The 12,805-nt window shown below is 36.1% G+C and overlaps 2 protein-coding genes across 5 annotated transcripts; both read left to right on the top strand.

Moving 5' to 3' along the window:
• The first annotated feature begins 1,102 nt into the window (after positions 1–1,102).
• LOC143302815 (uncharacterized) lies at positions 1,103–7,983 on the top strand. Of its 2 annotated transcripts, XM_076619233.1 has the most exons (7): positions 1,103–1,164; positions 1,640–1,762; positions 2,136–2,181; positions 2,257–2,345; positions 2,448–7,275; positions 7,351–7,422; positions 7,501–7,983. In XM_076619233.1, exons 2-5 carry the CDS (start codon positions 1,654–1,656, stop codon positions 2,552–2,554), a joined length of 351 nt encoding a protein of 116 aa, XP_076475348.1. In that variant the 5' UTR covers positions 1,103–1,164; positions 1,640–1,653; the 3' UTR covers positions 2,555–7,275; positions 7,351–7,422; positions 7,501–7,983. The 2 variants fall into 2 exon arrangements, with proteins under 2 accessions (XP_076475348.1, XP_076475347.1); XM_076619232.1 differs by lacking the exons at positions 1,103–1,164; positions 1,640–1,762; positions 2,136–2,181; positions 2,257–2,345 and having other exon boundaries at positions 5,706–7,275.
• A 1,790-nt stretch (positions 7,984–9,773) lies between these two features.
• On the top strand, positions 9,774–12,674 carry LOC143302835 (uncharacterized). Of its 3 annotated transcripts, none has more exons than XR_013058643.1 (3): positions 9,774–9,859; positions 11,503–11,615; positions 12,112–12,674. XR_013058643.1 is itself a non-coding variant. In XM_076619344.1 (3 exons), the coding sequence occupies exons 1-3, from the start codon at positions 9,936–9,938 to the stop codon at positions 12,142–12,144; spliced, it is 567 nt and encodes a 188-aa protein (XP_076475459.1). In that variant the 5' UTR covers positions 9,933–9,935; the 3' UTR covers positions 12,145–12,674. The 3 variants fall into 3 exon arrangements, 1 of the variants encoding a protein (XP_076475459.1); XR_013058642.1 differs by lacking the exon at positions 9,774–9,859 and adding an exon at positions 9,933–10,352; XM_076619344.1 differs by lacking the exon at positions 9,774–9,859 and adding an exon at positions 9,933–10,356.
• The last annotated feature ends 131 nt before the right edge of the window (positions 12,675–12,805 follow it).

Raw genomic sequence — 12,805 nt, forward strand, 5'->3', positions numbered from 1 at the left:
AAAAAAAATTTATATTTATATGTTTTTTTTTTTTTTTTGTTAAAACTTATTATCGGTGAAAATAAATACCATGAATGCTACCTGGGTTATAATTATATACGTATATGCATACGTATTGCTAAGTAATATAGATGAGATTTGTTTTATCGTTATAAATATATAAGTATATATTATCTATAGGAATAGATATTACAATTATAGCTTGTCTTTGAATATATATATATGTGCGTGTAATGGTAAATATGACGACTTATTTTACGAGTCACTCGGATTATCAATGGAAGTGAGTGTCATAGATATCGCCCACTTTACAACATGCGTGCATATATATATTGGTAAACATAAGTGAAAATTATATGCATAATTATAAATGTCGGTTGTTTACAGGTGGATAGCATCAGTATTTGGTCTTGTGCGTAGCATACAAGTACTTTATAGTTCTACGGCGCGGATTGCTATTCCTTGAACTAAAAAGTTTCTTTCAAGGTGAGTTAGATTAGTGTAAACGATCATGCATTGGAGGCATGATATAGCGGGTTGTAGGTCCGCTAGGTTTATATCACACATACGACAGTATGATATTCGTGTTCTTGCAGATACTCCGCATATGAAATGAGTGGGTGGGTCGTCACATAGGTCCTGGTGGTCTGGATCTAAGTTATCGAAACAGTCTTGACAAAGATGACCGTTATCTAAATGGTAGACAGAACGTATCAACCGAACACAGAGGCAAGACTGAACATCCTCCGTCGCTTCCAGATCGAATGCGGGTACGGGCCCGTCTGAGTCCTCTATGTTAGGGTCGATGAACTCGCCACCTGTTCTGGACATACATACGAAAACAGTTAATATATATATTTTATAATTTTTTATAAGTTTTGTTCGGACCTATCCCTTTGTACAAATACTGTATGTGGTATAATATATAATATGTTATGGTTATGTTAGTTGTTGTTTATTATATATATTTTCCTTTTCTCTCTCTTTTTTTTTCTTTTTTTTTTTATTATTTTTTTTTTGTGTTCAGTACCTAGCATTGCTATTATAATGCTGTATTACATTGTATTAGCTATTATTTGTGTTGGGGTGCGTGCGACGAATTTTCAACATGGTCGCTTGCGTGTATCGTTTGTTTAATGTCAACAGTAGCGTGTTGTTGAAATAGTTAATTTGTTAATCATTATAGTTTATTTTGTAGTGTTTCTGTAATATTGTTTGTGTTTCATGGTATTGTGTGTGTCAATACCGTGTGCTACCTTAATGCGATAGCATAGATTGTGTTGTTTTCGAATTTCGATAGTCATTGTTTTGATTATACGTGACTCGCATTTATATAAATCTTGTTTAATTTAGTTAATGTTTTTTTTCTTTTTTTTTTGTGTGTATTGTGTTACCAGATATTTTGTGTAACGTAACTTTATTCCTTTGCACCGAGTTCAGTCATGTTGTTAATATTTAGTTAGTCCATCTTGATTAATTTCTAACTTATTCCTGTGTTTATTAACCTTTCTTATTTTCCCTATTAATTTATTATTGCATGTACTTGCTATTTGCTATTATTTTGTGTATGATATGAGTTAGTTCCCTTATTAGTGATTAAAACCTACTTGTTAGATTAACATTGTCTGTAATTCTTCAGATTCTACTCTTCCGATGCTGCATCACTTACCTAGATCATTCCCACAACATCACCTGATTCTTCGATATGCCTTGGATACTTACTATGGTTGTCTTCAATCGTCTTATATCTGTGGCCATAAAGGTACTGTTTAGTTTATTTAGTTTAATATGTGTATAATGCATTGTGTGTGCGACCGCTATTGTGTATTACAAAATCCACTTCTACATGTTAGATATAATAATATAACAATACTACGTAGATTAATACATAATAAGATATCCTTTTACTTTCAATTAATCTATCTTAATTATTTTCTAACCACTTTCTACACTTATCAGCTATTTTATTTCTTCTTGTTAATCTGCGACATTCATGCATGTACACTTCCTTGTATGGTGATTAATTGTTCACGAGGTAAGTTGCACTTCCACTGTTTTAGTTATTCGTTGAACTAACACGTTTTACATTCAAACAGTAATCGAAGCATTTGTAATAAACTTCTTTTTCTTTTCAGGTTTCAGCCATCTGTGTTGTTCGACGAACAGTGCCATGCTTCCATAGTATTGTTATAACATTTAGTACTGTTGTATTTTGCATTAAGGCAGTTGAAGTTAATTTGTTCATTTATTTTTCAGCTGGCTGTTGTACATGGTGTTTCGCAAACCGAGATCCATAACCTATTTTGCACGTAAACCTTCTCGTATGATGATTACTTGTTCACAAGGTAACTTTCACTTTCACTCTTTTAATTATTTATTGAATCAACACGTTCTATATTCAAACAATAATTAGAGTACATATAATAATTTTTCCTTTTCTCTTTTAGGTGTTCGATATCTGTATTATTCGACGAACAGCACTACAACATACACTACCGCACTACGTTGCCCACTGAAATCACTTTATTCATTGCTTATTTCGGTTATGCGCTAGTTTTAGCTTGTTTAAGTGCACTGTTCGCGGAATCCCTTTTACTTCAATCTTGACGTTCTGGTTCTGCAAGATTTCTAGCACCTTGTATGGTCCAGTATATTGATCGGAGAATTTTCCTTTACTAGGTTCTTTTAGTAGATATATCGAATCTCCTGTTTTAAAATCTTGAGGGTTAATTCGTCGATCGTTAGTCTTAGTTTGGATTTTATCAAATTTTCTCTTGCCATTCGTTGTACAGTGTTAATTTTTTCGAACAGATCTTCGAGGTATTCTGCGCATGTTGGTTCCGTGTTCTCTTCGATTGTTACTTCACCAATAGGTTCTCTGGCTAGATGTCCGAAACTAATTTGTGCGGGGAGAATTTCGTTCCTTTCCTTCATTTTAGTTTTTATTTTGCGCCAAGACACAGGTTTACTGACATTGATCCAATTATCCAATTGCTTGCTAATAGCATTTAAGATACAAATTTTTGAGAGTGCCGCAGCCATATTAACCCAAAAATATTTTGTATATAGTATAGTGTGATACCATCCATATTTTCCTGGGGGAATCATAAGATCAGCACTACTTACTATGTTACCTACGTCAAATATTAGATGTAGTAACCAATAAAGTATTTTTAATCCAATTATAATCCAATGGCTAGCATATTTATTCAAGTTTTTATATATATCTTCGACTGGTGATTCCCTGTTTTCTCCCTTTTGATTTCTTTGAGCTCGTTGAACTTGCGTTTCTTCAGCTTGAAAATGTTTAGAATCCTTTTCCTTAGTTACCCTTTTTTCTTCTTCATTTATTTTATTCGCAGCACCTTTATTTTTCTCTACCTTTTCAGGATGAATAGTTTTACTGGAAGTGCTTATTATAATTAAATTATTATTTATTTGTATGGAACGTTTAGGAATATTTTTGGTAGATTTGGAATTATTCTTTGAATTTTTACTACAAACCTTTTTGCTTATAGATTCTGTTTTGGATTTAGGGATAGCTATATTTTTATTTTCTATAGTGTGATCTTCCTTGCAATTTAATGATTTGGCTTTGAGTTCGATAAAGTTTCCTTCTGATGGTTTTATAGAAGTTTTTGAGTGAGATGCACTCGCTATCTCTTTTCCTATTATGGTTGAAACATTCACGAAATTCGTGGAGTCTTGCTTTTGTATCTTTGCCAAGTCGAACGTGGAGAGGCGATTTGCACTTCCCAGCGGGTCCAATATCTCTGTGATGTTAGGCAGTGGATAAGCATTGCCTGTCGTCTCGTCGTTCAATTTCCTAGTTTCTGCTTTGTCTGAAAGTTCTTTGGCACTAACATTATTTATCTTGTTTGGTAACTCAGAAAATTTCTCACTCATGATCCTGTCTATGGCACCGTGCGTCCTTTTATTATTTAACGTGACATTATCCCTTATCACAGCAACGGAATGGTGTTTGCATTGAAAAGTTGATTGGTTGAAATGATCAGCATCTCTCTTTTGATTTAGATCTCTATCGAGGTATTTATTTATGCGTTTTTCTTCCCAAGTTATTGCTCTTGTTTCTTTCCTGACATTTTCTTCTATTCCCGGGTTGTTTAGATGTTTCTGCGACGGCGGTACAAATCTCCAGTCCTGGCGGTTGTTTACAGTATAGATACTATTGTATGGTGGATGAGCGTTGTTTTGGTTATAATTATCCGAAGGTGTCGGACGTTGGTATCGAATTCTATTGTTCACTTGTTTTAATTCTCGTGTTGCTTTCACGGCTTAGCGGTACGCATCGTCCAAGGATTGGTATCCTGCTATCTTTACTCGTAAATACACCTCGTTTGGGAGCCCCTTAACGAAAGCTTCCCTCGTGTCTCGATCTATCCTATCTTGAAATACGGTGCCGTACTCGTACCTTTCCCCGTTCATTATCGCCAGCCTGAGATCTTTGACGCGTTCTATGTAGTCCAAAATATCTTCTCCCGGTCGTTGAAATATTGTAGCTAATTCCCCTTTATATTCGTTAACCGTTTTTCCCGGACCGAACATATCTTTTAATTTATTCCCGAAATCGTTTAAACTTATTACTTCTGTGTCTTCTACGGCGAGAAACGCGTGTCCGCGAAGCTTATTCGTTAATAATTTTACTAACTGAGATTCTTGATGCCTAGGAACCATGTTTCGTGCACGCTCGCATGCTCTTAAAAATCGAAATACCGAGGGTCGATGTCCGTCGAACACTGGTACTGTCTCTATTGCATCTTTTAACTTAATTGATTGGGGATTAACTTCTATCGGTATTGTCGCTTGGGAAATTATCGGCGATGATACGGGTGTCTTGATTTCCTTTTTTATTTTCAGTGAACGCACATCGTCTTGTAATTTATTCATTGTTGTACTTATGTCGCGAAAATTCGCATCCCATGCTTTAAGTTTTTCCGATAACATCAAGATCATGCCTTTGTCCAACGATTCTAATTTAGTCGACATTATTTCTTAGGTATATATTTTATCGATAATCGTGACAACTTTAATCCCTTGTGGAGCGAATCGAACCGTTTAAACCAACTTTAATCCTCCGTGGAGCGTATCCCACTGCTGCCACCAAAAATTTATTACTTTACTCTGTTACGTATCTATTTGTTTAAATCGATCAAATTTAAAGTTAAATTTTACTGAAAATTTTTTTTTTATAGTTTGAGTTTTGAATTTAATCGGAAGGGAAATAAATTGAAATGATATTATTGTGTATTTAATACTGATTTAGATTTCTAATTAATACGGTAGTTGCTGCCACCAGAAATAGTCTAAGGACTATTTCAAAATATTTTATTTTTATTATTTTCTTTTACGCTTAATGGGTAGCGTTAACTGACGCTTAATGCAACTGGTAAACGAATTCCACTTTTCGGCTAACCTGCTATGCGCAGGGATACTAGCACGGGAGAGGATTAAAGCTGGGTACAATAAATATTTTTCCTCGTTGAACGGATTTTTATTTGAATGTAAAATGGCTTAGGTTATTATATATATATTTTATTAGCTAGATAATATATATTTTAGCGTTGCTGGATTGGATAGGAATGTGAGATTTTTCGTTGTTTTATATAAATTTATTTTTACGTTTGACTTCTTCTTCTCTTTTAATTTCGCTGTAGTAGTTTGCCGTTAGGACCGAAACTCAATTCATTTACTACGATGGATTCTGTCACCACGATTTTCTTGCCTTTTGAGTTTAATAATCGGGGATGATTCTAACGATCCTCTCTGTGTGGGACTCGTGTGATTTCGCAAGCCTTGCCCAAAGACGGGTAATATTTTACCAACAGTGGGAGGAGGAATGCGGAGATCGATGGGTGTTTTCGATAAGCGAAAACACCGTTTGCACAAGCCAACACAGCGAACGATCCTTTGGTTAAATTCTCGAAGGGAAATTGTTCTGTTATATCTCTCTTACAATCGCATGCAATGATGGCAAGAATATCAGTTAATAGCAACGCCGGTATTGTTCTTAATTTTCGATTGACCCCGACGATGTATTTAATAGTCCTTTCTGTGCGGGACTTATGTGATTTCGCAAGCCTTGCCCAAAGACGGGTAATATTTTACCAACAATGGGAGGAGGAATGCGAAGATCAGTGGATGTTTCAGTAGTTGAAAACACCGTTCGCACAAGCCGACACAGCGGACAACTCTTTTGTTAAAAGTTTAAACAATGATTCTATCTTCAAAACCGTTCACGAAAATAAAACGAAATCGATGATAGGAAGTTCTAATTCAATTCTCGAGGGCAACGAGATTACCAGGGAAGAAGGAAATTTTCAAAATTAATTTTCTTACCTTGAGGAGTAGGTGCTGTCTGGTGCCATTGCCTCAGCCGCTCCGGTGGTCGTCGAAGTTTTGTTGAGTTTATTATTTGAACTCGAATATAGTTTACTATCAACTCTTACTTTATTTATCTATTTTAATACAGACTGAGCAATTCACTTAGCTGGATTAATACCGCAATTACAATGCGCGTTTGTGTTTAAACGATGAAATGAGGACTTCAAAGATAAAATTTTCTTTTTACTTAGTCGCGACTCTCTTTTCTTGACCGAAAAAATTAAGACCCCGAAACGCAAAATACTATACAAAATTTCTAAACGCAGTGACGAGCGCAATAGCGAACGTAGTAATAAATTAATAATGGGCCGTAATAACAAACGATCACAAGAATTATGAACAAACTAATGAGCGAAGAATAATGAGCCGTAAGGAATGAACACTATAAAAAATGAACGAACGCAAATTATAAGAAGAATGGACACTATAATAATGAACAAAGAATAATGAACCGTAATAAGAATGTTCACCAGAATAATAATGAGCGCTGCGCTATGTTGCTACGCTTATTTATAATGCCATCCCCCACGGGGTGGTGGTCCACTGGGGGTACGCTTCCGTGGGAATCGGGATGTTGCAGTTTGGGCTTCTTGGAATCGTACGTGACAAAATGCAAATTCCATATTTCGACTTAGTTTTTATCAGTCCTGTGTTCCGCTGAGCTAGCGTCTAGGAGATTTGAAGCATTCCACGCTGATCTAATCCTTTCCACGAGAAACTTCCACGTGCTGTACCGTGGGAATTACCGGTGTTCTTCGGCCCGTGGAAGGGCTGATGGCTGCAGCATCATTATCATTTCAATGTTTACTGGGTAAACACGCGCAGCTCCGCTGCTCTCCCATAACAAGGACCTCCTCCTTCGAGTTGTTTTGCGTAAGTTTGGATGTTTGCATATTAAGGTTGTTTTTGTGATTTTGATTGTTTTTTCCTTTTTTGCTATTTCCCTAGGCTTCGGTGATCGACGTTCGAACAATGTTTGCGGAGTCGTTTCCATCAGAGGTTCCTTTCCAGACTTCCCTGGTACGTATTTAGTCTTGTTTTTAGTCCGCTTGATTCGTCCTGTTTCGTTTTATTTAAAATATACCGTGTTGTTCTCAGCCCAAGCGAAAGAGGGATTCCGAAGAACCCATGGGCGACTCGGGAGGACCAATCAAACGCATGCGGCCCTGTAATAAACCACGAGTATCAGAGTGGTTGGAGGAACTATTCAACATTGGTGCCGAGGCCGTGTCGAAATTGGGCTTTGACGATTTGGTTACTTTCGACGAGAATTTCTTCGATGCAGAGACCGTCGTATTGGAGAGGGAACCCCCTCTGGTTGAAATCGTTGATACCGATCGTTGCGTGAAAGTTCGTTTTGCGAATGAAATTCCCGAAGAGGTTTTGGAGGCACATCTTCCTCACCATGCTTCTGGGAGAAAGGGAATTTCCCCTGTTGTGCGCTATTGGTGTATGCGTGAGTTCAGCGAACTTTATCCCAGAGCTCCTTGCTTCGATTTTGATTTAGTGTAGCTGCTTCAATTTCGTTGGTTCGCTGTTTGATGTTCCTTATTATTATTAATTTTTTGATGTATTTTGTTTTGTGTTCATATATATATATATATATATATATATATTGAATGTGATAGTGTTAGGTTATCTATTTTACGTTTCTTATTTTTTTCAATTTTATATTTCCCCCCTTTTAATTAATTATATATATATATTTTTTTTTACATTTGTAGTTGCGCATAGAATTTATTAAAGAAAAGTGTTAACAATGTGTTTTCATGATTTGTTTCTCGCGCCTGACTTCCATTAATCCCTAATATTCCTGTCGCCATGACGCGTGTAAATCCAACATGGCTGCTCATAAATGTCATCAGTAAAGTTTTTAGTGACGGGTCTTTAGTTTTGTTTGATATCGAAGTAATTTTTCGTCTGTCGCTCGTTTTTCCTTATTCTACCGCAATTGGAACATTTATTTATTAATATTGTTTTAAAGTGACAATAGTATAATATGTATATATATATATATATGTTTATGTTGTGTGTCACTTCAATATGGCTAATGTTTTGTAATTCTTCGATTGCGTTATTTATTGTTTTGAGTAGTTTATTTTATAGAGTATTCGATAATATAAAACATATGCACTCACACATACATACATATATATATATACGTATTTATATGTATATTTCTCTCGTTCATGTAGTGTTCGTACGAAATGAAATGTTAATTATTTATTTTATATTAATTTCTTTTAATAAGATAGAACACGCACACGCACACGTATATATGTATATATTTCTGGCAAAGTGATTTTCATTTAGATTCTTTTGTGATATAGTGTTGTGTATTTGAGGTTATGTGTCAATCATTTGATTTCATATATACATATATATTTTGTATTGTGACAACATAGTATTGAAGGTTTTGTTTCTAGATTATTGTGCGTTTAATGTGTGTTTACATATTTGTGCTTGATGACAGAATTTCTGTAAGCAATTCCTCAAGTCGTTGCGGTGTTAATTATTTTGAGCGTTTGGCCTGTCGACAGGTTGTCGCTTGGTCCCAAGTGTTGCGTTGTGTGTTCTATTTTTTTTGTAGATTATTAATAGTGGTTTTAGTTTAGAAAATAGATTATTTATATGTTTATATAGAGACATGCATGTTTCATAATGTAGTTCTTATTTTATAATGCTTTACCGGCATGTAGGCTAGTTTTAAATATGTATTTCAGATTGTAGAATGCACATAGATTAGTAGTAGTATAGAATATATATGTTTCTGACAATGTAACTTTTATTTCTTTAATAATACAATATTGTATGTTTTATATATTCGTTAGACTATTAGTTTTTAACTTCGTATATACTTATAATTCATAAATTGATAATATTGTATTTGTTGCATAGTATTATAAGCACTAACACTAATATTTACTAGTTTATTACATATCTAGCATATATGTTTATACTTATATGTAACTCTCCAAGTTGATTGATTAAAATATATTTATATATACATGTATTTCTGGCGCTTCAATTATTTCCCTTTTTGTAGTTATTCTTATTTCCTGGTTTATTTGTTTGGTTCGTAACTCGTTCAATCCGTTAGCTGGTTTTATTTATTTTATTTTATACTGGTTGGATTTATTAGTCGCCCTCGCTTTGTTAATCCTTCCTTTAGTTTCGTAGCGCCGTGTGTTCGTTTGTGCATTCAAATCTTTATTCGCGCGTTTTGTATAGAATAGTTTTCTTGTTCTTGTTACGGCGCGTGCGGAGCGCGGGACGTGACACCCCCGCCCTTGGAGTTCAAATTTCCAAAGGAAATTTGGCTGATGGTGTCTCTGAGTCGGCTCAAGGCGGACGTAGATGGCGTTGGTTGTTAAGTGACTACCGGTGTTATCGATATCCCTCGAGGTTGTGCTGTTTGATCATCGATATTTCGTTTTCTTTTGAGGTATAGTAGCAGGTGGGTAACTGAGCCGCATATTGCTCCTAATAGGGCGATTCCACATCCGTAAGTTTCACGTAACTGGTATCCGTGTATGGCTATATCTATTATCGTCTTGATTAGTTTAAATATTACAAGTATTCCAAATATTGCTGCACTGACAGTTCCAAATTCCATAAAACCAATCCATAAGCTTGATACGGTATTTTTTGCTATTGTCGTTAATGTGTTTTCGTCCATCATTCCCAGGATGTTTACTGTTCCAGGGACGATTGTTTTTCCTGTTGCTCCTCTGGCCAATGTGTTCAAAACTGCAGATTTTTCTGCCGGGAACATGACGTGGTCCCATAGTGCATCGAGGTCTTTTTGGGTATATATTCCGCTCGTGGCCAACGACGATGGTGCTGAATATTGCCACGTTTGGCGTACGTCCGGGCGGAGTTCCTGTGGTGCAATTGTTTCCATGGGTTTTGGTACGAATTTGTGCCAGAGTCCGTCGATATTGTATAGCGTAGGTAGTACCGCGCTACATTCTCTGTGGTTTCCGTGTTGCGTTAGGATGTGTGTTTTTGGCGTTAAAAATGCGGTGCGATTCCCTTGCCAAACGGGTAGCTCCGAGTAGCATTCTGTTGTATGTCGTACTTTTACTTGTACCGGAATGCATTTGACTATGTGGACTGCTTCTCCTGCGATCAGGGCCATGTGTCCTGGGGTTTTGGATATGGTATATGCAAATTCATCGGGCAGTAAGATTGCTAAGCTTAAAGCATTTTCTATTAGTTTCTTCTGCGTGGTACATCTTTGTGTCAGTATATCATGGTACAATGTTGTCATTTGTCGTTTAATATGTTTCTCTACGTAAATGAATTTTGAGTTGACGTATGCGAATATGTCCAAGTTTTCGACTGCTGTCTTGCTTTTGGAGATAAACGTATTTCCTCTTGTTGTTTCAACTATTTGGGGTGTTCGGTGGATAGTAGGGTATATCCACACAGTGGCTGTTCTTCGGTTTTAGTCAGTGCAAATGTTACTTCTTGCGTTGTTAGTGCGTAAACTGGTTGTGCTGATTCTCTGTTGGTTTTTATTTCCTGGATCTTTGTAGCAATTCCTTCATATAGCACATCGTACTGATCAAATTTGCATGGTGAGGGTGGTTGTGGTTGCCAATAAGTGTATCCGTCTTCAGCGTCTAGACAGTTTCCTTCGCTAAAGGTACATACTGTTCCTGATTTCAGTAGAATTTTGTTCGCCTCGATCCGTACTGGCACAACTGCTGATTTTAAACTTATCCTTACTGTTGCTTGTACGACGACCTTTTCCCAGCTCCCGTATGGGTCTACATACTGTGTTCCCTGGCAGCTGCCGTCGTCTGTTAGCTTGCCGGCTAGGACAAGCGACCTTGTTTCTGTTGCATTATCTTTTAAGGCCAACTATAAGGTTTTGTGGTCCGAGTGAAAATGTGCCGTCTTGGTGCATCCTTGCACATTGTTGGTCGGTTGTTTCATGGAGGTATTCGGCGAATCCGTTATGCACTGCCGACGTGTGAAAGTGCATGCCACAGTAATATACAATTCGAGTTATTTGCACCTTGCATTGCCTTACGTTGGTAAATTCAAATTCTGAGAGTTGAAGTAGTTGTATATAAATATCTTGGGTTTCAGTCATTGTAGGCTGTATGCTGCAGTCCCCGATGGAGTTTAGAGAGATAGTGGTAACGTTGAGGTGGTTGCCATTGCAGTCATATCCTACCAGGCCGTATGCTATTTTGATGAGGGTAAGTACGATGACCAGGCGATTCATCTTCCTATTAACAATTTATTAAATTGTTTCTTACTCTCGAGTTTATTAGAAATAAGAATAATCTTTTATTATTATTAATATATATAAAAAAAATTTATATTTATATGTTTTTTTTTTTTTTGTTAAAACTTATTATCGGTGAAAATAAATACCATGAATGCTACCTGGGTTATAATTATATACGTATATGCATACGTATTGCTAAGTAATATAGATGAGATTTGTTTTATCGTTATAAATATATAAGTATATATTATCTATAGGAATAGATATTACAATTATAGCTTGTCTTTGAATGTATATATATGTGCGTGTAATGGTAAATATGACGACTTATTTTACGAGTCACTCGGATTATCAATGGAAGTGAGTGTCATAGATATCGCCCACTTTACAACATGCGTGCATATATATATTGGTAAACATAAGTGAAAATTATATGCATAATTATAAATGTCGGTTGTTTACAGGTGGATAGCATCAGTATTTGGTCTTGTGCGTAGCATACAAGTACTTTATAGTTCTACGGCGCGGACTGCTATTCCTTGAACTAAAAAGTTTCTTTCAAGGTGAGTTAGATTAGTGTAAACGATCATGCATTGGAGGCATGATATAGCGGGTTGTAGGTCCGCTAGGTTTATATCACACATACGACAGTATGATATTCGTGTTCTTGCAGATACTCCGCATATGAAATGAGTGGGTGGGTCGTCACATAGGTCCTGGTGGTCTGGATCTAAGTTATCGAAACAGTCTTGACAAAGATGACCGTTATCTAAATGGTAGACAGAACGTATCAACCGAACACAGAGGCAAGACTGAACATCCTCCGTCGCTTCCAGATCGAATGCGGGTACGGGCCCGTCTGAGTCCTCTATGTTAGGGTCGATGAACTCGCCACCTGTTCTGGACATACATACGAAAACAGTTAATATATATATTTTATAATTTTTTATAAGTTTTGTTCGGACCTATCCCTTTGTACAAATACTGTATCCCTGTATGTGGTATAATATATAATATGTTATGGTTATGTTAGTTGTTGTTTATTATATATATTTTCCTTATCTCTCTCTTTTTTTTTCTTTTTTTTTTTATTATTTTTTTTTTGTGTTCAGTACCTAGCATTGCTATTATAATGCTGTATTACATTGTATTAGCTAT

Source organism: Bombus vancouverensis, chromosome 6 (assembly GCF_051014615.1).
Source record: "Bombus vancouverensis nearcticus chromosome 6, iyBomVanc1_principal, whole genome shotgun sequence".
Classification (NCBI taxonomy): domain Eukaryota; kingdom Metazoa; phylum Arthropoda; class Insecta; order Hymenoptera; family Apidae; genus Bombus; species Bombus vancouverensis.